The following is a 25,412-nucleotide window of genomic DNA, read 5'->3' as shown; positions in this document are numbered from 1 at the left end:
CTTAATCCCACTTACATTATAAGGCTGCTGTGGTCATGATTAAAATGTGCAAATAAGAGAAAATGAAATAGAAGAATTACAAGTAGAATTAATTTATTGGCCATGGCTAGCAATTTTCCAACAAGATGGCTCCATGGTACAAGGTACAAAGACCTCCTTATAGATTCACTCAGCATTTTTAATAGTTTAATGAGGAACATTAGAAAAGATAACACAAATAATAAATGAGGATTAATTATCTCACCAATAAACATTGGCATTTACATTTTGTGTTTAGATTTTGATTATCAACATGGAAATCTTTTTTTCTGTAAACATCTCTCTTAAGAACAAGGAAATCAAGAGAAACATGAGCAAAACAAAGATGGGTGCATTCTTAAATTAATGTGAGTATAATTAATAGCAGAATGCTTATGATATATCATCAATAATATGGCTTTTAACAAGAATGAGAAACCCAGTTCATCAACAAATGGGATAATATTCCATAATGTGAAAGTTAAAGGAATTATGAATGTGAAAGGAAGTTTTTTAGAGATTAAAACAATGATCATTATTAATGAGCTCCTTCTCTATGCTAGGCACTGGACTGGATGCTATAGATCCAAAGACATAAAGAAAATAATATTTGCCAAGGATCTCTTAGGCTCATCCTAATAACCATAGGATTTAAAGTTTCTGAAGCCTTCCCTAAAATCACATCCACTGTATGAGTTATAAGCACAAGAGAGAAAGAGAGAGGAATAAATAACCAAAGTTTGGCCCCACTGCTTGAGTTAGGGAAAGAATAGCACTGGTTCTCTTTTCAGAGCATCATAGGGTTGTCAATTTCGAACTGGAAGAGACATTAGAGATCTTCCTCCTTCTCAGTTTAGATCTTAAAAAAGAGGCAGAGCTTCAAGGATATGACCTGAAATTACCCAGCTCATAGGTGACAGGATTGAGATGTGACCCCCAAGCCCTTAGACTTCCAATCTAGTAAGTATTCTATGCTATCCTTTTGCTGGTGTTCACGCCTCTCCTTTTTCTGAGTGAAAAATGTTCATACTGAGCAACAGATACCCTTTCTTGGTCTCTCTCATCTTTTTCCCTCCTTGACTTCTCTCTGTGTCCCTACCAGGGAGTATGAGGATGGTTCAAGATTTTCCTTGTGCCTCTTGGAAAATCACCCCCTGGCATTGTTTGGTCTATATTTCTCGAGGAATGGCACAGATTTTGTAGGGGAGAGGAGACATGGTGGTACCATATTGGGCATCTAGGCTCAATTGGGTGTTTGGTGGAGGCTGGAATGTGAACTTCTGGAGCAGGCTGGTGAAGAAGAGGAAGAGCTCAGCCCGAGCCAGCTGTTCTCCCAGGCAGGCTCTCTTTCCTGAAAAGCAAGGAGATCAGAAAGGAGTAAATCCACTAATACTTGGCACAGGCAGGGATTGAGATTGGGGATCTCGAGGGCCTGGGCATGAATCCTAGCATTGGGATTTGCCTTAAGTCCAGTAACTAGTTCACAATCACAATGCTGATAATTGTCAGAGGTGGAATCTGGACCCAAGCCTTCCTTGCTGCATTTTAGGCACCATGTCCACCACGCCATCTCACAGCCAACCTCAAAAATTTAGTACTGGTGAAATACTTCATTGTAATGACCTTGTTAGCACCCTGGACACCTTAGAATCAGCTGGCGGCAGGATAAGCAAAATTCCTTGGTCTTTAGTGGTAGAAGTGAAGGGAATGGACATGCAGGATCTCTGCAACCTCACCTCTTTGTCTCCCACCCAGAAGTGGCTCTGGCTAATCTTACTCCAGCCGCTAGTCCCTCCTACAATTCTTTATATACACCAAACAATTGGGCCAGCACAGGATAGTGGGAAGGACCATTTTCTAAACACATTCCCGTAGAGTATTTTCCAATCGGCAATCAGCCCCAAGTGCTTGGTTATCCGCCTTCAGTGCATTAACTCAAGAGTTTAACCCCCTTACACTTCATACTGTGGGCAGATGACCTGGATTCACATCCCACTGAGATGTTTTTCACTGAGATGGCACTGGACATGTCACTTAACCTGAATAGGCCAAATTTTGATCAAATGTGAAATGAAGGAGTTGGATGATGTAGTCCTCAAGCGTCCTTCTAGTTCTGAGTCTTAAGAACTGGCTTCTGTGTAGCCTTAAGAAAGAACGGTTCCTGCTCTGAATTTAAGCCAGATGGGTTCAGTGGAAACTATTGGACCTGGAGTCAGGAAGCCCTCAGTTAAAATTCTAGCCCTGATACTAAGAAACTGTGTGAGCAAGAGACTTAACTGCTCTCAGTCTCAGCTTCCTCATATGTAAAATGGGGACAATAATAGCATGCACTTTGCAGGATAAAGAGGTAAAGGACTTTGCAAACCTTAAAGACTATATAAGTGCTAGGTACTAATGTGATTGCTCCTCTTCTTGCCCCCCTCTTTGTCTTACTCTTCCTTCTCCCTCCCTTCCTTTTCTTCCTCTTCCTTCTGCTCCTTCTCCTACTCCTAGTATTGTTATTTTGACAAAAACAGACAATTACTATTACTAGTATATGCAGTCACATGATGTGGGTTTCAGGAAGTGGAATTTGAAGTTTCTTCATGTTAAATAGTTGCTGCCCCAAGGCCTAGGGCCCTCTCTGTACTAAGTGTGGCTCACCAATTGAGAAAGGCAGAAAAGACTCTCTTTTCTTAAATTGGCCATTCTCCAGAAAATGTTCTGGGTTGAAAGTTTCTGGGGTTGCCCACTCCTTAGGGTCCCTGTGCAAGGCAGTCAAGTTGGTCGACAACATGGTCCCCTGGAAACAAAAGAAAAGAATTGATTTCAAGGTATTTTGAGAAAGAAAGAACCTGGTCCACCCTCTCATTTTACAGAAGAGGGAATTGAAAGTCAGAGGGAGCCTAGAACATTCTGAAGCCACATGGCTTTTTAATGACCAAGCCTGTTATAGAACTCCAGATTTCTTAGGGCAGGACTGCCAACCTGTTTGGGATCACAGACCCTTTGGAAGGCTGGCAATCCTATTACCCTTTTTTCAGAATAATTGTTTTAAATGAATCAAATAGAATACATAGGATCATTAAGGAAATTAATTGTCTTGAAATACAAGCATAACAATATGAACAAAAAAATTGAGCTCATGGACTCCAAGTTAAGAACCCCAATATTACAGAGTCATAACTTTAGGACTGGAAAGGATTGTAGAGGCCATTGGAACTACCTTTTCATATGACTAGAAATAGTTTTCATTTCTTCATCTGAAAATTGTCTGTTCATATCCTTTGATTATTTGTCTATTGGAGAGTGGCTTGAAGAATAATAAATTTGAGTCAATTCTCTATGTTTCAGAAATGAGGCCTTTATCAGAACTCTTAAATGTAAAAATGTTTTCCCAGTGTATTCCTTTCCTTCTAATTTTATCTGCATTAGTTTTGTTTATATACTTTTTTTTTACTTAATAAAATCAAAATTATCTATTTTGTGATCAATAATGATTTTCAGTTCTTCTTTGGTCACTAATTCCTTTCTCCTCCATAGATTTGAGAGGTAAACTATTCTATGTTTTTGTAATTTGCTTATAATATCATTCTTTATGTCTAGATCATGAACCCATTTTGACATTATCTTGGTATACAGTGTTAGGTGTGGGTCAATGCCTAGTTTCTACCACACTATTTTTCAGTTTTCTTAGCAGTTTTTGTTAAATATTGAAAAAAAATATTTTTCTCCCAAAAGCTGGGGTTTGATGATTTGTCAAACACAAGATTATGATATTCATTGAAATTGTTGTCCTGTAAATCTTATCTATTCCACTGGTTAACCAAACTATTTTTTTTAGCCAGTACCAAATGATTTTGATGTTCACTGATTTATAATATAATTTTAGGTTTGGTACAGCTACATCACCTTCATTTGCATGGTTTTCATTAATGTCCTTGAAATTCTTGACATTTTGTTCTTTCAAGTGAACTTTGTTCTTATTATTTTTAGGTCTGGGAAATAATTTCTTGGGAGTTTGATTGTTATGGCCTGAGTAAGTAGATTGATTTAGGTAGTATTGTCATTTTTATTATATTCACTTGGCCTACCCATGAGCATTTGACATTTTTCCAATTGATAAGATCTGACTTTATGTTTTTGGAAATTGTTTTGTAGTTTTGTTTATATAGTTCCTGATTCTGCTTTGACAAATAGACTCCCCAAAATATTTTATATTATTGTCAGTTATTTTGAATGGAATTTCTCTTTGTTATCTCTTGCTTTTGCATTTTATTGGTGACTTATAAAATTTCTGATGATTTATTTTGTATTCTACAACATTGCTAAAGTTGTGAATTGTTTCTAGTAGTTTTTTTAGTTGATTCTCTAGGCTTCTCTAAGTATACCTTCATATTACCTGCGAAGAGTGATAATTTGGTTTTCTTATTACCTACTTTAATTCTATTATCATCATCTTCTTCTCTTAATGTCAAAGCTAACATTTCTAATATGATATTGAATAGTAATGGTGATATTGGCCAACCTTGTTTCATCCTTTTTCTTATTTGGAATGATTCTAATTTGACCCCATTACATATGATACTTGCAGATGGTTTTAAATAGAAGCTACTGATCATTTTAAAGATAATTCAATTTATTCCTATACTCTCTAGTGTTTTTAATAGGAATGGATGCTGGATTTTATCAAATGATTTTCTGCATGTACTGAGATAATAATATGATTTTTCTTAGTTGGTTATTGATGTACTCAATTATGCCAATAGAGTTCCTAATATTTGACCTTGCATTCCTGGTACAATTTTTACTTGGTCATGGTGTATTATCCTAGGGGTGACTTTCTGTAATCTTTCTGCTAATATTTTATTTAAGACTTTTGCATCAATATTCATTAGGGAAATTGAAGTATAATTTTCTTTCTCTGTTTTCATCCTTCCTGGTTTAGGTATCAGCACCATTTCTGTGTCATAAAAGGAATTTTGTATGATCCCTTCTTTCCTCATTTTTTCCATATAGTTGTATAATATTGAAATTAATTTTGTTCTCATAAGTGTTTGCTAGAATTCACATAGAAGTCTATCTGGTCCTGGAGATTTTTTTTCCTAGGAGTTGATTAATAGCTTGTTCTATTTTATTTTCTAAAAGGGACTATTTAAGTAGTTTATTCCTCTTCTGTTAATCTGGGTATTCTTTATTTTTGAAGGTATTACTTCATTTCCCTTAGATTGTCATATTTATTGACATATACTTGGGCAAAATAACTCCTAATTATTGTTCTAATTTCCTCTTCATTGTAAAATTTTCAGTTTTCATTTTTGTGACAAGCAATTTGATTTTCTTGTTTCCTTTTTTCCAATCAAATTAACTAGAGGTTTACCTTTTTAATTTTTTTCATAAAACTTACTCAGTTTTTAAATTAATTCAATAGTGTTCTTACTTTCAATTTTATTAATCTCCCGTTTTGTTTTTGTTTTCAAATTTGGTGTTTAATTGGGGGGGTTAATTTGTTCCTTTTCTAGATTTTTAAATTGCAAAACCTATTCATTGATCTTCTTTTTTTTCTATTTTATGCAAGTAAATATCTAGAGACATAAAATTTCCCCTAATAACTGCATTGCCTGCATCTCACAAATTTTGGTATGTTGTCTCATTACTGTCATTCTCTTAAATGAAATTATTGATTGTATCTATGATTTGTTGTTTCACCCACTCCTTAAGGATTAGATTATTTACTTTCCAATTAAGTTTTTGCCTATTTTGGCCTGGCTTTTTATTACATGTAAATTTTATTGCATTATAATCTGCGAAAGATGTATTTACCATTTCTGCCTTTCTTCATTTGATTTTGAGATTTTCATGTCCTAATACATGTTATTTTTTTATATATAGGTAGCATGTACTACTGAGAAAAAGATCTTTGTGTCTTCATTCAGTTTTCTCTAAAGTTCTATCATCCCTAACTTCTCTAGGATTCTATTTACTACTTTAAATTATTTCTTTTTTTATTTTGTGGTTCAATTTGTCTAGTTCTGAGAGAAAAAGGTTGAGATTACCTCACTAGTATATTTTTCTATCTAATTCTTCTTGAAATTCTCTTAGCTTCTCCACAAGGTATCTGGTGCCATACCAGTTGATTCATATATGTTTAGTATTGATATTACTTCATTATCTATGGTACCTTTAAGCAGGATGTAGTTTCCTTCCTATCTCTTTTAATTAGATCTATTTTTTCTTTTGCTTTATCTGAGATAAAAGTTGCTACCTCTGCTTTTTTTTTTTTTTTTTTTTTTTTTTTTTTTTTTTTTTTACTTCAGCTGAAGCTGCAATCCAAGTTCCTTTACTTTTCAGAACATCAGATTCCATAGCCTTAGATTTTTTATAGTGGAAGCTGTTAGGATCTGGATAATCCTAATTTTGCTTCCTTGATATTTGAATTATTTCCTTCTGGCTTCTTGCAATATTTTCTTCTTGATTTGATAATTTTTAAATTTAGCTATGATGTTCATTGCAGTTTTCTTTTGGGGATCTCTTTCAGAAGGTGATCAGTGAGTTCTTTCAATGGCTATTTTACTCTCTTCTTCTAGTACATACAGGAAGTTTTACTTGATGATTTCTTGAAAGATGATATCTAGACTATTTTTTCTTCATGGTTTTCAGGAAGATAAATAATTCTTAGATTATTTATCTGAAATCTATTTTCCAGGTCAGTTGTTTTTTCAAAGAGATATTTTACATTTTCCTCTATTTTTTTCTTTTTTTTTGGTTTTGTTTCACTGATAATTGAAGCCTCATCAATTCATTCCCTTTATTCAATTTTTAATTTTTAGTGGATTATTTTCTTTAGTCAACTATTTTATCTCCTTTTACATTCAGCAAACTTTTGCTATTTTGAACTTTTATATGAAGTATAATAAAGTATTCATTGATTTTTTTTCCCATTTCACAGGTTTTGTTTTTCAGTGAATGGTTTCTTTTTTTCTTATCTATTTTATAAGGAGTTATGTACTTTTTTTCTTATCTATTTTATAAGGAGTTATGTACTTATTCATTGAGTCTATTTTTAAAGGATTTTTCTTCAAATAATTTCTGGTTTTCCTTTTCCACACCCCCTAGCAAAGATCTTATTTTCTTTTCCCATTTTTATTCTAACTCTCTTTTAAGATATTTCTTTGCATTCATCTTTGATGAAGACCAACACATATCAACCTTTGGGACTTCATCTGGAATTGGCTTGCCTTTTGGATCCTCAGAATTTGAAGTCTATTCTCTTTCAGCATAAAATTTGTCTGTGGCCAGAGTTGTTTTTGCTTTTTATTCATTATTCTAAGGTTGAAGTTTGCTCTTAAGATAAAGGAGTGATAGCCACTTTAGTTTGACCTGGGGCTGTTCTGCTGATTGGCTTTTGGAGCTGGGTAAGCACATCTGGTCCCACAATCTTCTTAATCTCAGAGGCTCTCAATTTGCCTTTTGTATTGACTTTTGGGTGTTTTGCAGTGAATCTGCTAAAAATATGTGTTTAAACCAGGACAGAGTAGCCTAAAACCTTTGTAGTAGATTCCCTGAAGTAGGGATGCAGCAGTGGCCTGATTTAGTGTGTTGTGATCTGTGTTTGGAAGCCTCTTCCCCTGCTTGATTAAAACAGACATGTTCTAAAATTCTTCCAAAGTTTCTTCTTTTGGAAATTTGTTGTACTTCAAATATTTGTGGGTTCTGTCACTCCAAAACAAACTTAGAGCCTTAATATACTATTGGTTTGAGAGGTCAGAGAAAATCACAGAAAGCCATGTCTGCTCTCTGCCATCTTGCTTCTGCCTCTCAGAGTCATAACTTTCAGATTAGAAGAGATTGTAGAGGCTATTGGGACCATCCTTTTCATTTTTACAGATGAGTAAATCAATACATGGAAAGGCAGACTCTTTTAAGTTCATTCAGCTAGTGGAAGGAGGAAATGATCCCAAACTGCCTTATTCTGTATTGCCTTTTTGGGGCAATTTTGATGCCATCATCACCAGGTAATTTGTCTTCCAGCTGACCTCTTCCACTCTGCCCCATGTGGGACCATATTTTGCATCAGATTGTAAATGAGTAAGTTTCACAAATAGCAATGTGCCCTAAATCAGTAAAATTCTTCAGCAGTCCTGTCAGAAATGATGGTTAAAAATAACAGATACTGTGTAAGACTTATGTTATGTATTAAGGGATCCTACTCAAAATTTTTGATACAGGCTGGATAAATTTTAGCATTATAGATTTTAGGGCTAGAATCCTTTCATATTTACAGATGATGAAACTGAGGCTAGCAGGTAAAGTGACTTGTTAAGAGTTACACAGTAAGCATCTGAGGCTGAATTTCAATTTAGGTATTCCTGACTCTACTTCTCTATCCACTGGGTTTTGTTGGATCAGAACCACCAGCTTCCTTGTATCTTGACTATAAAGACACACTTGTGTGTGTTTAGATAACCTGGTTTAGAAAGAGCTGTTATTGTGAAAGGAGCTCACAGAGCAAGACAAATGGTTAGTCAATAACAGAGCATTAGAAGTAAGTGGAAACATAATCTCTTTAAGTTCATGAGGGGAAAACCAAAAAGCCATTTACCTTAGGCACATGGTATCCTGCCACTGTGGTATCAACTGCAGCCATCCTGGGTACATTGAAAGGAATAATATCTCCCATTCTTTGAACTTCATGAACAGCTGCATTAGTGTAGGGCATATTCTCCTTATCAGCCATTGTGGGCTGTCGAGATTGACCAATCACCCTGTCAATCTCTTCTTGTATTTTGCCTGGAAAGTAGAGGCAGGATTTTTGAGATCCAAAGATTATTTCCCATTCATAGAGTGCTTTAATGTTTGCAAAATATTGACAAATAATTATCTTATTTGATCATCACAAATATGCCAGAAGGATCCTGATATAATTATCCCCTTTTTTAAGATAAAACTAAGGCAGAAATCGAGGGACTTGCTCAATCTCTCATATCTAGGTAGATGTGAATTCAAGACTTTCTTTCCCTTTTCATTCATTTTTTTTTCCTGATCATATGCTTGGTTTTGTAAAAGTTTGACTTGACCCTTCACTGAACTTGCCAATCATTGTAGCTTGAAGACTCCATTGATTAAAGATAAATAAAAACATTTGCAGGGTCAGAAGATATATAGGAATGTGACGTCATGGAAAATATTCTGGAGTTGGAAACAGGAGACCTGGATTCAAATTTTGGCTTTATCAGGGACCATTGGAGATCCATGAATAAGAACCATTTGAGGTCTCATTTGCTCTAAGTCTAAAATGATCAGATCTCCCTAGACTTCCTTTAAAGTCTTTAAATCACTTAATTTCTCTCAGTCTTGTTTTTCAATTCTTTAAAATGAGGGATTGGACTTTATGGGCTCTAAGATGCCTTCCAACACTTAATCTAAAGACCTTATCACCTTCTGTAGATTGAATCAATAATATATCCTTCAATTAAGTATTTCTAATTTGAAATTTATGATAATTCATCATATTTAATAGAATAAAAATAAATTTTAAAATGTTACTTTTTGTTATCACATACTGTTACTTTTTGTTATCACTTACTGTTTCATTAAAAAAAGTAGTTATTATACACTATAAGAAAAGTAATAAAATAATATCTGGTATTTATGTAACACTTTTAGGTTTACAAAACTTTTAATGTTTATCAACTTCTTTTATTCTGGGAACAACCATATAAGACAGGAACTATTATTGTCCCTAGTTTATAGATGAAAACACAGAGATTGAGAGAAGATATGTAATTTGTTCAGTCACATGGTAGGGACATTTTTGAGACAATATTTAAATTTATATCATCCTGACTCCAAATTCTATACTTTCTATTATCCTAGGCTACAGCTAGCATATCATATCATATAGCAACTTGAAAAAAAAAATTGAATTCGAAAGGGTTCTATATAAAGAGGAAATTGGCAATCACTGCTTTATTCCAATGAGAATTGAAGGAAGATGAGGTAACATGCTTGGCAAATTTTGAAGCTTTCTGTAAATGGGAACTCTTTTGAACAGAATTTTACAGGGTTGCATAGCTTGGTGCCATCACTGTACCTTGGATCTCTGGATAAAGGGCCATGTACAGCAGTGCCCACCTTAGTGTGGTCGAAGTTGTCTCTGTTCCAGCAAAGAAGAGGTCCAGGGTGCAGTAGACTAAATTTTTTTCATTAAAACTAGAATGGATGCTATCCTTAAATTAAAAAAGATATGGAGTAGTTGGTTAATTCACAAAATAATCATGGCTTTCACCAAGCATGGAGAGCTGTCAGGATCAATGGAACCATGGGTCAAAGTCAAGGTGAAAGATTTTGGGCTTTCCTTTTACCCCCAAGAATACAATCCCTGTTTCTGAGAATGAGAGGTCTTAGCTTTTTAAAAAATAATATTTTTACAATTATAGCTACAAACAATTTTAACATTTTAAATGTGAATTTTAAATTTTTAATAATAGCTTTTTATTTTTCAAAATGCATGCAAAGATAGTTTTCAATGTTCACCCTTGCAAAACCTTTTTTTTTTCCTCTGTTCTTCTCTTTCTCCATACTCTCCTAGGCAAAAAAAAAATCCAAAAAGTTAACACTTTTAAAATATAAATTTGTGTGTTCCAAATTTTCTCCATCCTTCTATTTTTGTTAAGATGTTGCACAATTTGATATAGGTTCTGCATTCATGTTTTTTTTTTTTTTTTTTTGCATTCATGTTAAACATATTTCTATGTTAATCATGTTGTGAAAGAAGGAACAGAATGAAAGGGGAAAGTGAAAAAAAAAACCTAAAGGGAAAATTGAATGCTTCTATCTACATTCTGATTTTGTCAGATTTTTTTTATGAATGTGAATAGCATTTTTCATTATGAGTCTTTTTAACTTATCTATAATCATTGTATTGCTTTGAAGAGCTAAGTCAATCATAGTAGATCATCTCACAGTTTTGCTGATACAATGAGTACTAAAGGAGATTTAGAAAAAAACGGGGTGAGGAAGGAAAATGAGCTATATAAAGAAAAAAAATCATAGCAGCTTTCTTCTCAGGACAAAAAACAATAAAAAGTTGAGGGGATGCCCATCAATTATGGAATGAATAAATAAATTGTGGCATGCATTTGTGATGGAATAATTTTATTTTCTGGGAAATAATGAGCATGATGAACTCAGGAAAAACAATCAAACTAGAAAGTCCTTGATGAACAAAGTGAAATATGCTATATAAAGAGTAATAGCAATGTTCAGGGATGACCAGCTATAATTGACTTTATATTTCTCAGTAATACAATAATCCACAACTATTTTGATGGACTTATGTTGAAAAATTATATCCTTATCCAAGAAGGAAATGATTTGTTTTGAAAACAGATTGAAGAATTCTATATTTCTCTCTTTTTTTTAATTTAATTTTTAACTTATTTTAAAATTTCATTAGGGTGAGAGATCTATGTTTTTTTTTTCACAATTTGACTTTTATGGAAATGTTTTACATAACTTCATATGTGGTTTCTTAATGTGGAAGGGGATAAAGGGGATAAATGAGCTCAAAAATCTTTTTAAAAATGTAAAACAAATTTTTTTAGAATTTAACTGGAGGAGAATTTTTTAAAAAAATAAGTAAATTTAAAGAAAAATGTATTTTTATCTTCAGTTTCACAATAACCCTGTGAGACAGGAGTTATTATACTCATTTTACTTTTGAGGAAATTGAGGCAAACTCAGATTGAGTAACTTTTCCTGTATCACAAGGCTAGTATTTTGAGATCAGATTTGAGCTCTGGTGTTCCTGATTCCAAATCCAATGCTTTAACCATTTTCAAAGTAATTGACGTGACAATCTCTTTTTTTCATTCTATGTTCATATATACATATTTCATGCTCTGCAGTTAGAGCATGTCAAAAGAACAGGTTTCATATGTCCACTCTGCATAATTATTGGACAAATCCTTTAGTCTCTTTTGTTTTTAGTTTCTCCATCTGTGCAATGGAGATAATACCTGTGCTAGCTATCTCATGGCACTGCCTGGGAGAGGGAAAAAAAAAACAACATTTTGCAAATGTTGCTACATACCATATGTATCTAAGTAGCAGAATTGTTGCCATTTCTTTGTATTATTATTATTATTATTATTATTATTATTATTATTATTATTATAGATATATAGTTTACCTTCTGGTAATTATTTTATTGAGTAAAAATAGTATAAAATGCTTTACAATTTGTTGGCTTGTTTCTCCATTATCTTGTGAAGCAGATATGCCAATAATATTGACCAATTTTTCAAATGGAGATACTGAAACTTAGAAAAATAATTTTTTTCCTAATAAAACTTGGATGATGAATAAAGGATCTATAATTCATGTAGAGGTCCAGTACTTTTTGATAAAGATGACATAATCACAAAAATTTTTAAATTAGGAAGGAACCCCTCTGGTATCAAACTCAAAAAGAAATAGGGTCATCAGACCATTCATAAAGATCCCTGGAGTTCCATATTGACTTAAATTATCTATGTTCTAATGCATTTTTATTTATTTGGTTAAACATTTCTAAATTACATTTTAAATTTTATTCTACAGTAATCAGGAGTGATATGGGTTGTAATATTGACCATATGTTTGACTGTTAAACACATTCTCAAAAGTGAATATATTTTTGGTTGTCTACATAAGGTTGATAATTAAATTTATTTTTATAGTTCACAAAATTTACAAAGTATGTGCACACAATAATTCTGGATAGGATTAGGATAGGGGAATTTTATTTTAATTTATAAGTGAAAAAAAGTGAGGTACAGAGAAATAAAATCTTGGGGATGAAATATAAGGAATAAAACTTAATTGCAATCAGAATAGCTTTTAATGAAAAGGACACTGGACTTGGAAACAGAAAAATCTGGTTCAAATACAGTTTCCAATTCCCAACAACTTTGTAACTGGACCAAGTCAATTAACATCTCTATCCCTTGGTTTCCCCCTATCTTAAATTAGGGTATGTAACTCAGTGAGCATTATTGTCTCTTCCAATCCTAAATAGAAATGAAGAGCTCTTACTAGTAAGCTCCATCACTTATACTCTACCTCCTAGGATTGTCTGTGAGGAAAGAAATTTATATTATGAGAGAAATACAAGATTTTGAAAAATTTAACAACTCCCCTTTCCCAATTCTGCACATTTTTTTGTTTTCTATACAAAATGCCCACTTTCTATGATGTCTACATTACCTTGGACAGCTCCTTCAGGTAAGCATCAATGAAATCCTGAGGCTCCTCTGGATTCAAGTTTTCCTTGTGTTGTTTGATCACATCTTCTACAAAAGATTCTAGCTTTTTAAATTTTCTGAAGAGCTTCTGATGAAGTCCTGGCAGGAATTTTATTACAGAAGGAAATATATTGAAGAGCTAAATAATATAAAAAGAACAGGGTAAGATGGCTGAATGATCTTAGGTCAGTCCATAGATTTTACCTTTTGTTGGGTCATGAAATGTGTGCTTCTGAATTCACCCTCCCTGTAACTACTATCTCTCATGTCATACTGTAGTTAATTTTAACACTCAAGCTGCTGTGCAACTGGGAAGCACCAAGCCCTTGACCATGTTTTGACTCATCAAAATAACTTTTGAGATGACACCAATCTAAGCAGGCTCCACAGCTGCAAAGGAGTGGAGACATGCATTCTAGAGAAATTGCCATCACTTGAGCCCATCATTCCCAGTTAGCCCCACATAATTCGCTTCTCCTAAATTACATTTTGTTTCACTTAGGCAGATGAGAGCCAATGGCATTTATACTTTTCCTTCATTTTCTTTCATAATCCAACATTTGAGTAGTTAAGGGAAATCATGAACTAGTGACACATGAGTCACTGACCAACTAGGAGGAAGAGTAGATGTAATTCTGGAATAAGAATCAGAAACACCTGAGTTAGAATTCTGTCTCAGACATTTATTAGTGGTGGGCAAAACATTAACTTACCTTAGTCTCAGTTATCTTATCTCTAAAATGGGGATACTAATAGCAACTATCTCAAAGGATTGTTGAGAAGAAGATCTAAAGAAATCAATTAATCAACAAGCATTTATTAAGCATTAACTATATGCCAATAAAATAGAGTCCTGAGCATCCAAAGGAAGAGGAAGAAATTCCAGTTCTAGTTCTCCATGTAGTTCCCCTTGCAATGGGATAGACACTATGGAAATAATTAGGGACATCTAAGATGTATGCAGAGTTGTTGAAAAGTATTTTGTGAGGGAAAGGCACTAACAGCTAGATGCACTGGGAAAGCCATCCTGCAGTAGCAGGTGAAACTGGAGCTCATTCTTGAAGAAAGTCAGCAATTACAGATTAGAAGGGAGAGCATACCAGACAACAAGGCCAGTTAGTGCAAAGGCATTGAGGTAAGAACTACTATTTTTAATGTTATTTACAAACCATAACAGAAAACAGTTAAATTATCTGTCTTTCTTCTGTCCCTTCTCCGTTTCTCATTTTCTTTCTCTAGCTATTTCTGTATCTTGTCTCCATCTCTAAATCTCCCTCCCTCCATCTTTGCTATCTCTCTCTGTTTCTGTTTCTATATCTATCTTTTTCTCTTTCTCTTTTGTAAAAAGTAATTTCTCTCAAACTTTGCTCAAGAGACAACTTTTCCATTAAGTCTTTACTAGTCATCCTGGCTTCTAATACTGCACTTACCATTATATTTATTTGGTTACATACATACCCATTTGAGGGCATATTGCCTCTTCTAACAGAATGCCAAGCACCTGAAGTCAGGGGCTGTTTCATTTTTAATTAGTGCAATCTCATCACCTAGCACAATACTTGGATCACAATAAATGCTTAGTAAATGTTTGTAAATTGATAATCTTGGTAAATATCTATATTTAGAAAATATATAAAACTATTCAGAAATTGGTTTCTTATTATCTGGAGATCACAGTGTTCTGGAAAAGCACAGGTTCCCCAGGCATGTTCTTTCATGTCACTGCTTATAAAGATCTTGTTTCTTTCCTCTCCCACTCTCAAGCCCTTTTACTGTTTAGAGAAAGTCATATAAACTGACTCAGCTCCTGCCAAAATCACATAGTCATTCTGGTTTCTTTTTGCCATGGAGACAGTTGAAATTGATTCATCCATTCCCAGAAGGAGATGCTCTATTACCTGGCACTCCCACCTGACCAAAAGCTTCATGACATCATCCACAGTCTTCAGGAGCTCCCGAAATTGTGAATCGTGGTACTCAAAACGATTCCCAAAAGTTACAGAGCAGATGATGTTAGAAACAGCATTGTTGATCACATAGTGGGGGTCAAAAGGCTGTGCTGTTGACCAGAATAGAATGGAGAAAGATTTCATCCTTGACCTTTAAAGGAATCCAGCAGAATTCTTAACTTTTTTCTTTTCAATACTTTTTTCACCTTCACTGTCCACTTCCCAGTACACATCTACTTTAGTATGTTAGTCCATAACTAGCTACTGCTTAAATTGATGTGAGAGGGTGAAAAATATGTCCACTTATTAATGTTTCTGTCAAGACTTGAAATTTGATTGGCATATTTTGTTTCACATTGGGTTACCTATTTGTCTTTGAACAAGATACTTTATTGTCTTTGTCTCCATTTGTAATTAAGTAAAATGAAGAGCTTGGACTAGGTGACTCCTGAGAGCATTTCTGTTCTCTGTGTTCTATATATCAGAAATAGAACTATATAGCTGATATGTGGTGTATAAATCCAAAAAGTTGTGTTATTCTGAGTAATGATTAGGAGAACACACATGCATCTGTGTCCATAAATATGTGTAGATATATCAATACCCATGATTATATATATCCTTGTGGGCTATTTGTATGTATAGGAGTAGTAGAGTTATACCCAGAGATACTGAAATTAAAAGAAAAGTGAAAAGAATGAAAATAAGGAAGGGAGGCAATATAAAGTAATGTGTAAGTGGACCTGGATACAGGAAGACCTGGCCAACCTCAAACATTTGTTCAAATTCTAGTCCTAACTCTAACCCTAGCTTGATATTTGTTAATTGGGTAACTTTATTGTGATTCTGGTGCCTTCCTATTATTGATTCTTTCCAGTTTCTCCTGTCTTTATTATGTCTGTACATAGTTGTTTGCATGTTGTTGTCCTCCTAGACTAGGAAATCAATGAGAACAAGTACTCTCTTATTCCTTTCATTATATCCTCAGGATTTAGCATAATGTCTAGAATACAGTAGTAGGCCCTCAATAAATATTTATTAATTGATTTATCTTGGGAAAGTCACTTAATTGTTACACTCCTCAGTTTATTGGTATGAAGAAAGGGGAAGATATTTGGATTTATGGTCTCCAAGCTTAAGTAGTTACTCTTAATCTATGATAATAAGAGTATGTAGAAGATGAGGAGAAAGGGGAAATAGATGAGAATGGGAGGAGGCAGAAAAGAAAAAAAGAAGCATAGAAAGAGGAGAGAGAATAGGAGAATGAATGTCTACACTAAGAATCTTGTGCAAAGAAAGATAACATGGATAGATTTAAAACCTTGCATCAATGAAATACCAACCAAAACTCAAGAAGATCAATGATGCTCCAGCTACCCACCTCCTGATAGGTTTAGATTACATGATAAGACATGTTTCTGAGCATGACCAATGTAAGAATTTATTTTGTTTGGATAGTTTTTGTTACTAGCATTTTGTTTTTTTCTTAGTCAAAGAAGAAAAAAGAAGAAAATAATGATTAAATATAATCAAAATTTTTGAAAATGAAGACAGCAATATGTATTTGAGAATGTATATTTATATATTCTAAAGAGCAAGGAAGAAGAGAGAAAAGCAAAAGAGAAAAGAAAAAAGAGAATGCAAGAGGACATACCAAGAAATGAAAATAGTTGATTCAATAAGTACATAGGTAGAAGAATGATTTGGAAGAAACAGAGTTAGAGGACAGCAGGAGAAAATAGAGGCAGGATTGTGTGTCCATGTTTGTGTAGGGGCCAACCAAGACAACTCCATGTGTGATATTTGAAAAACTGAAACATGTAGAGTCTTAGTTTTAATGGAAGAAAATTATTATAATGGAATTCAAGAGAATGAACCATCAAGGCTTGTTTTCTTGGCTTATGGACTTATTTTTCCCTAAAGAACAATTTTGGATCTTTGAAAACATTCCTTGGGAAATTGAGGGTAATATTTTGCCTGTCTCTACTCTAGGGATGACCTTTCCTCCCCTGCTTCTCCCATCCATAAGTACATATTATCTTTAATGTTCATCTGGCCAAATGGAAATCACAAGAAATTGAAAACATCTCTGTCTAACCAGCGCTCACCTTTTTCTTCCCTGATAGCCTCAATGAGACACTTGGCCTCCATTCGTATCCGATCTTCCAGGGTCTTCTTTCCCAAACCAAAGTTCCTTAGAGTCATTAAGGCAAATCTTCGTTGCTGTTTCCATAGTTGGCCATTAGACATGATTAAGCCTAAAAATAATTTTAATAATAATTTATATCACTATTTAAAAAGATCTGTAATTTTACTGATGTTATTTTCCCCACTATGAAATTCAACTGAACAAACACTTAAAAAACTGAACAGACACCTATTATATGCCAAACACTCTCCTTGATATATAAAATAATGATAAGTTAGTTCCTGTTCCTAAAGAGTTTAGGCTAATTAGGAAAATGCCACTTAAACTTTTACTGTGGAGTACTTGGAAATACCTGAAATTTCTAAAGACAAAACAGAGGAGCTATGCCTCTGAGGTCCAACAGTCTGTATGTAGCCTTGGAGACATAAACATAAGCTTCTTATGTCCTCAGAGATGATTGGCTACTGGATGATTTTTTGCTTTGGACAGATGTGCACAGTGGAAGGAGCTCAAATCCTTTTTTTTTTTTTAATTAATTGTATAATGATAATTTTTTTTGACAGTATATATGCATGAGTAATTTTTTTTATAACATTTTCCCTTGTATTCATTTTCCAAATTTTCCCCTCCCTCCCTCCACTTCCTCCCCCCGATGGCAGGCAATCCCATAAATTTTACATGTATTACAGTATAACCTAGATACAATATATGTGTGTAAATCCAATTTTCTTGCTGTACATTAAGTATTGGATTCCAAAGGTATAAGTAACCTGGGTAGATAGACAGTAGTGCTAATATTTTACATTCAATTCCCAGTGTTCCTTCTCTGGGTATAGTTGTTTCTGTCCATCATTGATCAGCTGGAAGTGAGTTAGATCTTCTTTATGTTGAAGATAACCACTTCCATCAGAATACATCTTCATACAATATTGTTGTTGAAGTGTATTGTGATCTTCTGGTTCTGCTCATTTAACTCAGCATCAGTTCATGCAAGCCTTTCCAAGCCTTTCTGAATTCATCCTACTGGTCATTTCTTACAGAGCAATAATATTCCATAACCTTCATATACCATAAATTACCCAACCATTCTCCAATTAATGGACATCCATTCATCTTCCAGTTTCTAGTCACAATGAAAAGAGCTGACACAACCATTTTGGCACATACAGGTCCCTTTCCCCTCTTTAGTATTTCTTTGGGATATAAGCCCAATAACAGCACTGCTGGATCAAAGGGTATGCACAGTTTGATAACCTTTTGGGCATAGTTCCAGATTGCTCTCCAGAATGGACGGATTCTTTCACAACTCCACCAACAATGTATCAGTGTCCCAGTTTTCCCACATCCCCTCCAACATTCATCATTATTTGTTCCTGTCATCTTAGCCAATCTGACAGGTGTGTAGTGGTATCTCAGAGTTGTCTTAATTTGCATTTCTCTGATCAGTAGAGATTTGGAACACTCTTTCATATGAGTAGATATAGTTTCAATTTCATTATCTGAAATTGTCTGTTCATATCCTTTGATCATTTATCAATTGGAGAATGGTTTGATTTCTTATAAATTAGGATCAATTCTCTATATATTTTGGAAATGAGACCTTTATCAGAACCTTTAACTATAAAAATATTTTCCCAATTTATTACTTCCCTTCTAATCTTGTTTGCATTAGTATTGTTTGTACAGAAACTTTTTAGTTTGATATAATCAAAATCTTCTATTTTGTGATCAATAATGATCTCTAGTTCTTCTCTAGTCATAAATTCCTTCCTTGTCCACAGGTCTGAGAGGTAGACTAGACTCTGTTCCTTTAATCTATTTATGATCTCATTCTTTATGCCTAAATCATGGACCCATTTTGATCTTATCTTGGTATATGGTGTTAAGTGTGGATCCATATTTCTGGCATACTAATTTCCAGTTTTCCCAACAGTTTTTTTTCCAAATAATGAATTATTAACCCTAATGTTGGTATTACACTAGATTGCTATAGTTGTACCCTTTTTTGTCCTTTGTACCTAATCTGTTCTACTGATCGACCGGTCTGTTTCTTAGCCAATACCAAATGGTTTGGGTGACTGCTGCTATATGATATAGCTTTAGATCAGGTATACCTAGACCACCTTCATCTGACTTTTTTTTTTCATTAATTCCCTTGAAATTCTCGACCTTTTATTCTTCCATATGAACTTTGTTGTTATTTTTTCTAGGTCACTAAAATAGTTTCTTGGGAGTCTGATTGGTATAGCACTAAATAAATAGATTAGTTTGGGGAGTATTGTCATCTTTATTATATTCGCTTGGCCTGTCCACAAGCACTGGGTGTCTTTCCAATTATTTAAATCTGACTTTATTTTTGTGGTAAGTGCCCTGTAATTTTGTTCATATAATTCCTGACTTTTCTTTGGTAGATGGATTCCCAAATATTTTATGCTTTTGACATTTGTTTGGAATGGAATTTCTCTTTGTATCTCTTGCTGTTGCAATTTATTGATGATGTATAAAAATGCTGAGGATTTATGTGGATTTATTTTGTACCCAGCAACTTTTCTAACGTTGTGAATTATTTCTAATAACTTTTTATTAGAATCTCTGGGGTTTTCTCAGTATACCATCATATCATCTGCAAAGAGTGACAGTTTGATTTCCTCATTACCTACTATTTATTATTCCTTTAATCTCTTTCTCGACTCTTATTGCCGAGGCTAGCATTTCTAATACAATATTGAATAGTAATAGTGATAGTGGGAAACCTTGTTTCACTCCTGATCTTACTGGGAAAGGTTCCAGTTTATCTCTATTGCATATTATGCTTACTAATGGTCGAAAATATATGCTCCTGATTATTCTAAGGAATAGTCCATTTATTCCTATACTCTCAAGCATTTTTAGTAGGAATGGATGTTGGATTTTATCAAATGCTTTTTCTGCATCTATTGAGATGATCATATGTTTTTTATTAATTTGATTATTTATATGGTCAAATATACTAATAGTTTTCCTAATATTAAACCAGCCCTGCATTCCTGGTATAAATCCTATTTGATCATAGTGTATTATCCTGGGGATAATTTTCTGAAGTCTATTTTGCTAATATCTTATTTAAGATTTTAGCATCAATATTCATTAAGGAAATTGGTCTATAGTTTTTCTCAGTTTTTAATCTACCTGGTTTATCTATCAGTACCATGTCTGTGTCATAAAAAGAGTTTGGCAGGACTCCTTCATCCCCTATTTTTTCAAATAGTTTGTATAACATTGGGGCTAGTTGTTCTTTAAATGTTTGGTAGAATTCACATATAAATCCATCTAGTACTGGGGATTTTTTCCTGGGGAGTTGATTAATAGCTTGTTCTATTTCTTTTTCTGAAATGGGACTAGTTAAGCAATTTATCTCCTCCTCTGTTAATCTAGGAAGCCTATATTTTTGGAGGTAGTCATCCATTTACTTAAGTTATCAAATTTATTGGCATAAAGTTGGGCAAAGTAACTCCTTATTATTTCTCTAATTTCCTCTTCATTGGGAGAAAGATCCCTCTTTTCATTTGTAAGACTAACAATTTGATTTTCCTCTTTCCTTTTTCTGATCAGATTTACCAATGGTTTATCTATTTTATTGGCTTTTTCATAAAACCAACTCTTGGTTTTATTTATTAATTCAATAGTTTTTTTTTTACTTTCAATGTTATTGATTTCTCCTTTTAATTTTAGTATTTCAAGTTTATCTTTTGGTTGGGGGTTTTTAATTTGGTCTTTTTCTAGCTTTTTAAGTTGCAGTTCCAATTCATTAATCTTCTCTTTCTCTATTTTGCTCAAATAAACCTCTAAAGATATAAAATTTCCCCTTATTACTGCTTTAGCTGCATCCCACAAATTTTGGTATGATGTCTCATTGTTGTCATTATCTTGGGTGAAATTATTAATTGTTTCTGTAATTTGCTGTTTCACCCAGTCATTCTTTAAGATGATATTGTTCAATTTCCAATTACTTTTTGATCTATTTACCCCTAACTTCCTATTGAATGTAGTTTTTTATTGCATTGTGATCTGAGAAGAAGGCATTTACTGTTTCTGCCTTCTTACATTTAATTTTGAGATCTTTATGTTCTAATATATGGTCAATTTTTGTATACGTTCCATGAACTGCTGAGAAGAAAGTATACTCCTTTCTGTCACCATTCAGTTTTCTCCAAAGGTCTATCATCCCTAATTTGTCTAATGTTCTATTTACCTTTTTAATTTTTTTTCTTATTTGTTTTGTGGTTTGATTTGTCTAATTCTGAGAGTGCTAGGTTGAGATCTCCCACTATTATAGTTTTGCTGTCTGTTTCTTCTTGCAACTCTCTTAACTTTTCCTTTAGGAAGTTAATGCTATACCACTTGGTGCATATATGTTTAGTATTTATATGGCTTCATTGTCTATGCTACCTTTTAGTAGGATATAGTTTCCTTCCTTATCTCTTTTAATTAGAACAATTTCTGCTTTTGCTTGATCTGAGATCAGGATGGCAACCCCTGCTTTTTTGAGGAGCCCAAATTCTAATCTGAATGATTAGATCTATTTGGAATGGCCCAAGGCATCTCAAATGGCCCTTGTTGATTTCACCAATGTCATGGTCAAAAAAAGTAAGTAGGCAGTTTTCCATTGAAGACATCACAACTTATATGAAAACATGATCTATATCATTATTGATTAAGAAATGCCGATTGAAACAGCTTACCAACTAATTCAGAGCACTCACCAAATGACTTGAAGATTTGAAGGTGGATAGGGATTTGGGATCGAGCAATAAACACATCGCCTTGGTTGACCAGGACCTCCTTGATCATTGGCAATCCAGTTACTATTATAAAGCTTTCTCTGACCACATTCATGTACAAAATATTTCCGTATTTCTTGACAAACTGAAACAGTATTATTTTGGGTGAAAACTTCCATTGCCTTTCAGGTTAATTTTTAAAAATATTGTTATTAGATGATATTCTAACATGTGTGAAACAATTCCATTGGTGTCTACTCAATTCAGTCTGATCCAGTTTTACTCAATTAAGTTCAGCTCACCCTAACAAACACCGAATCATCCAACTGTATCTCAATTGCTATGCTAGGTCCTGATAAGCTGATAAGATAGTCACAAAGATAGAAAGTCACTTGCCTTGAAAAATTTATATTGGAAGAAAATGATCTGTATATATTTAAGTCAATACTAAATATAAAAAAGGAAATTCTAAGTGATTTTGGGGAGACTAGCAGCTAGGTTGGTAGCAGGAAGGCTTTCAGCAGAAGATGGCCTGCTGAAGCTGAGCTTTGATGGGACCATTGAATTCCAAAAGATTCAGGGCAAAAAAGGACACATTCCATTCACTATTATATTTAAAGAAGCATGGTGGACTTAGAATATATGACACAGAAAAATTCAGAGTTTAGTACACAGGAAAATCTTCAAGGTCAACAATTGAACCCTTTGTATGTTCATTGCAATGGGTAGAATGTCAAGTCCCAGAAGACAGAGACAGTTTCATTTTTGTTTTCTTAATCTCCAGCACCTAGGATAGTACCTGATACATATCAGGTATTTATGAAATGATTGCTAATTGACTGATTAGATCTTTACTTCCCTGACATCAAACAAAGCCCACTCAAAATTCAATAAATGATCTCTGAGAGAGATAAAAACCAATCAATTCTGCTGCCAACATGGCCATGAGCTTCTTTGAACTTAGTAAGATGGGACTCAGGTAACAGACACTCAGAGGCTGTCACCCCCTAATCCGAAGGTATTATTTCTTGATAGTGCCCAAAATAATTCTCTTCTACTTCAAGGACCTTAGTCAGTGAAAGTCCTTAATTTTATAGCATATGATGACTATTTTCAGGAGTCAGGGATATTTAGAATTCAAAAAAGAAAAAAAAAAAAGAAAATGAGGTGAGTGATGGGATGTGATAAGGGTATAGGACCTGAAATCTAGTAAGATCTGAGTATAGATTCTCCATTTGACCCCTACCCGGAACCAGTTAGTGAATCTTTTCCAAGATATTGTTTCTACTTATCTAGTATCTATCTCTGAGGTGTATATTGAGTATCATATGAGATAATGCACAGAATATTCTCTATAAATGTGCAAACTTCAATTTCACCTGGGAGGCAGCAGGAGATACTACATTGAGACCAAGTATCAACATGGGAATCATAAAAGTTCAGTTAGGAGATCTCTGTTGTGTTATACCTGGATCTGTTCTTGGTCCTGGCTGTCTAAAATTTTATTAATTACTCTAATAAAAGCAGAGATGGAGTGCTCATCTAATTTGCAGTCAAACCCTAAATTTGGAAGGGTAGTTGGGAGATGTAGTTGACCAAAATAATTTCAATGGGCTATGGTTGGCTCAATACATTAAGGTGGAATTCAAAGGAATAAATGTAAATAAGTGTGCTTTAATCAAACTAAATATAAAAAAACCCAGTTTTACAAGTAAATTTTCTCTAAAAATATTTGAGTCTTAGCAACTTGGTTTATTTTCTTTAAATTTCATTATAATTACTTTCCTATATACTCCAATTTTATGCATTTAAAACCATGACTTTGAGGGAGTGTCCATGGGTTTCCCCAGATTGACTGCCAGAGGGGTCCAGGATACAAAAAAAGTGAAACAATTTTTTATATAGAAGATGAGAAGAGTGTACATAATTCTACTCAGCATTGTGATGGCAGGTCTAGAAAATCATTGCTAGTGTTTGGTCAAATTAATTGAAACATGTCGGCAGCATAATGTTAATAGCCATAATTGACCAACAAGTCAAGTGAACAACAAAGACTGGTACAAAGTCTGAAGATAAGAATTGTGACTCCAGATTCTTAACTTATAAATGTGTGTGTGTGTGTGTGTGTGTGTGTGTGTGTGTGTGTGTGTGTGCGTGTGCGTGTATTGTTCTTCTTCTTCTTGTTATTAATGTTATTGTCCCTTCATTAGTATATTGAATAATATGGTCTTCCTCAGAAGGAAGTTTTTAAATGTGTATTAATAAAAGGTGTAGGATTATAAAGGAAATCATTATATTAAAGTACAGGGATCAAAACTTATTTCTAACTTAAATTCAATGGTCCCAGATTAAGTACCTCTGATTCTATAATCTAAAGAGACTTCAGAGGCTGCCTGTGCAATTTCTGCCAGTCTGTCTAATAATGAACATTTATTACATGCTTACTATGTAACAGGTACTGTGCTAAATTCTGAGATGCAAAACAAAAACAAAAACAAACAAAAAGTAACAGTCTCTCAAGGAGTTCACTTATCCCTTTATATGTAATAGTAATAATAACAGCTGACATTTATCTAATGCTTAATGGGTGTCCATCAGTGTACAAAGGACTTTAGAATCATTATCTCATTGACTTAGATTCACAGAAATTGAGTCAGAGTTATCTCAGAAAGCATGTAAACCTGACAACGTACAAAAGGGAGCTCCACAAGGACACACTCCACATGTAAGAAGTTTCTTCAGGTCTCACAGGTCAGAAGGAGGCTGAGAACCTTACCCTCTAAGCCCCAAACCAGACATTATTTCCATTGTAAAAGAATTCTTCCCAGGGAAAGTCAGAGTAGAAATGAATACCCAGGCTTGTTGCTGCTCACTCCAGCATATTATGCAACATATATCCCAGTTCATGTGATCCCCTCACACCCAGTGGATTCTCCACTCCCATCTCGTTCTTTACCTTTTGCATGGTGACTTGGGGTTTTTGGAAGTCCATCTGGAGGAAGTTGCCCAATATGGGCAGCCCTGGAGGGCCAGGGGGGTAGTTTAGATGCTTTCTTCTTCTCTGCAGATAGTGTGTCAGGGTCAGGATGATGGCAGAGAGAAGAAGTAGGTTCTGTATGGGGGCTCCTTCCCAAAGAGAAAGGATCATGTTTCTCACAGAGAGCTGCATTTTTCCTAGCTCTGGCAAGAAAGTCAGAGGAGCCAAACTCCTCCTCCCTCTTCTCTTCCTGATATGGGGCCACTGGAAGTAGTTTTCCTAACTCAAGTTGTA

At 34.1% G+C, this 25,412-nt stretch overlaps 1 protein-coding gene across 1 annotated transcript; it reads right to left on the bottom strand.

Annotated features, from left to right (window-relative positions):
• Positions 1-82: 82 nt before the first annotated feature.
• LOC141541565 (cytochrome P450 2J4-like) lies at positions 83-25,391 on the bottom strand. Its single transcript, XM_074265794.1, has 9 exons — positions 25,098-25,391; positions 22,124-22,286; positions 17,341-17,490; positions 15,182-15,342; positions 13,246-13,422; positions 10,091-10,226; positions 8,600-8,787; positions 2,662-2,800; positions 83-1,369 (listed from the first exon to the last, which is right to left on the bottom strand). Exons 1-9 carry the CDS (start codon positions 25,308-25,310, stop codon positions 1,188-1,190), a joined length of 1,509 nt encoding a protein of 502 aa, XP_074121895.1. The 5' UTR covers positions 25,311-25,391; the 3' UTR covers positions 83-1,187.
• Positions 25,392-25,412: the final 21 nt, after the last annotated feature.

The sequence above is a fragment of the Sminthopsis crassicaudata genome, chromosome 4 (assembly GCF_048593235.1).
Source record: "Sminthopsis crassicaudata isolate SCR6 chromosome 4, ASM4859323v1, whole genome shotgun sequence".
NCBI lineage: Eukaryota > Metazoa > Chordata > Mammalia > Dasyuromorphia > Dasyuridae > Sminthopsis > Sminthopsis crassicaudata.
The sequence above is the reverse complement of the archived record's forward strand: the minus strand, read 5'-3'. Positions and strand labels throughout refer to the sequence as shown.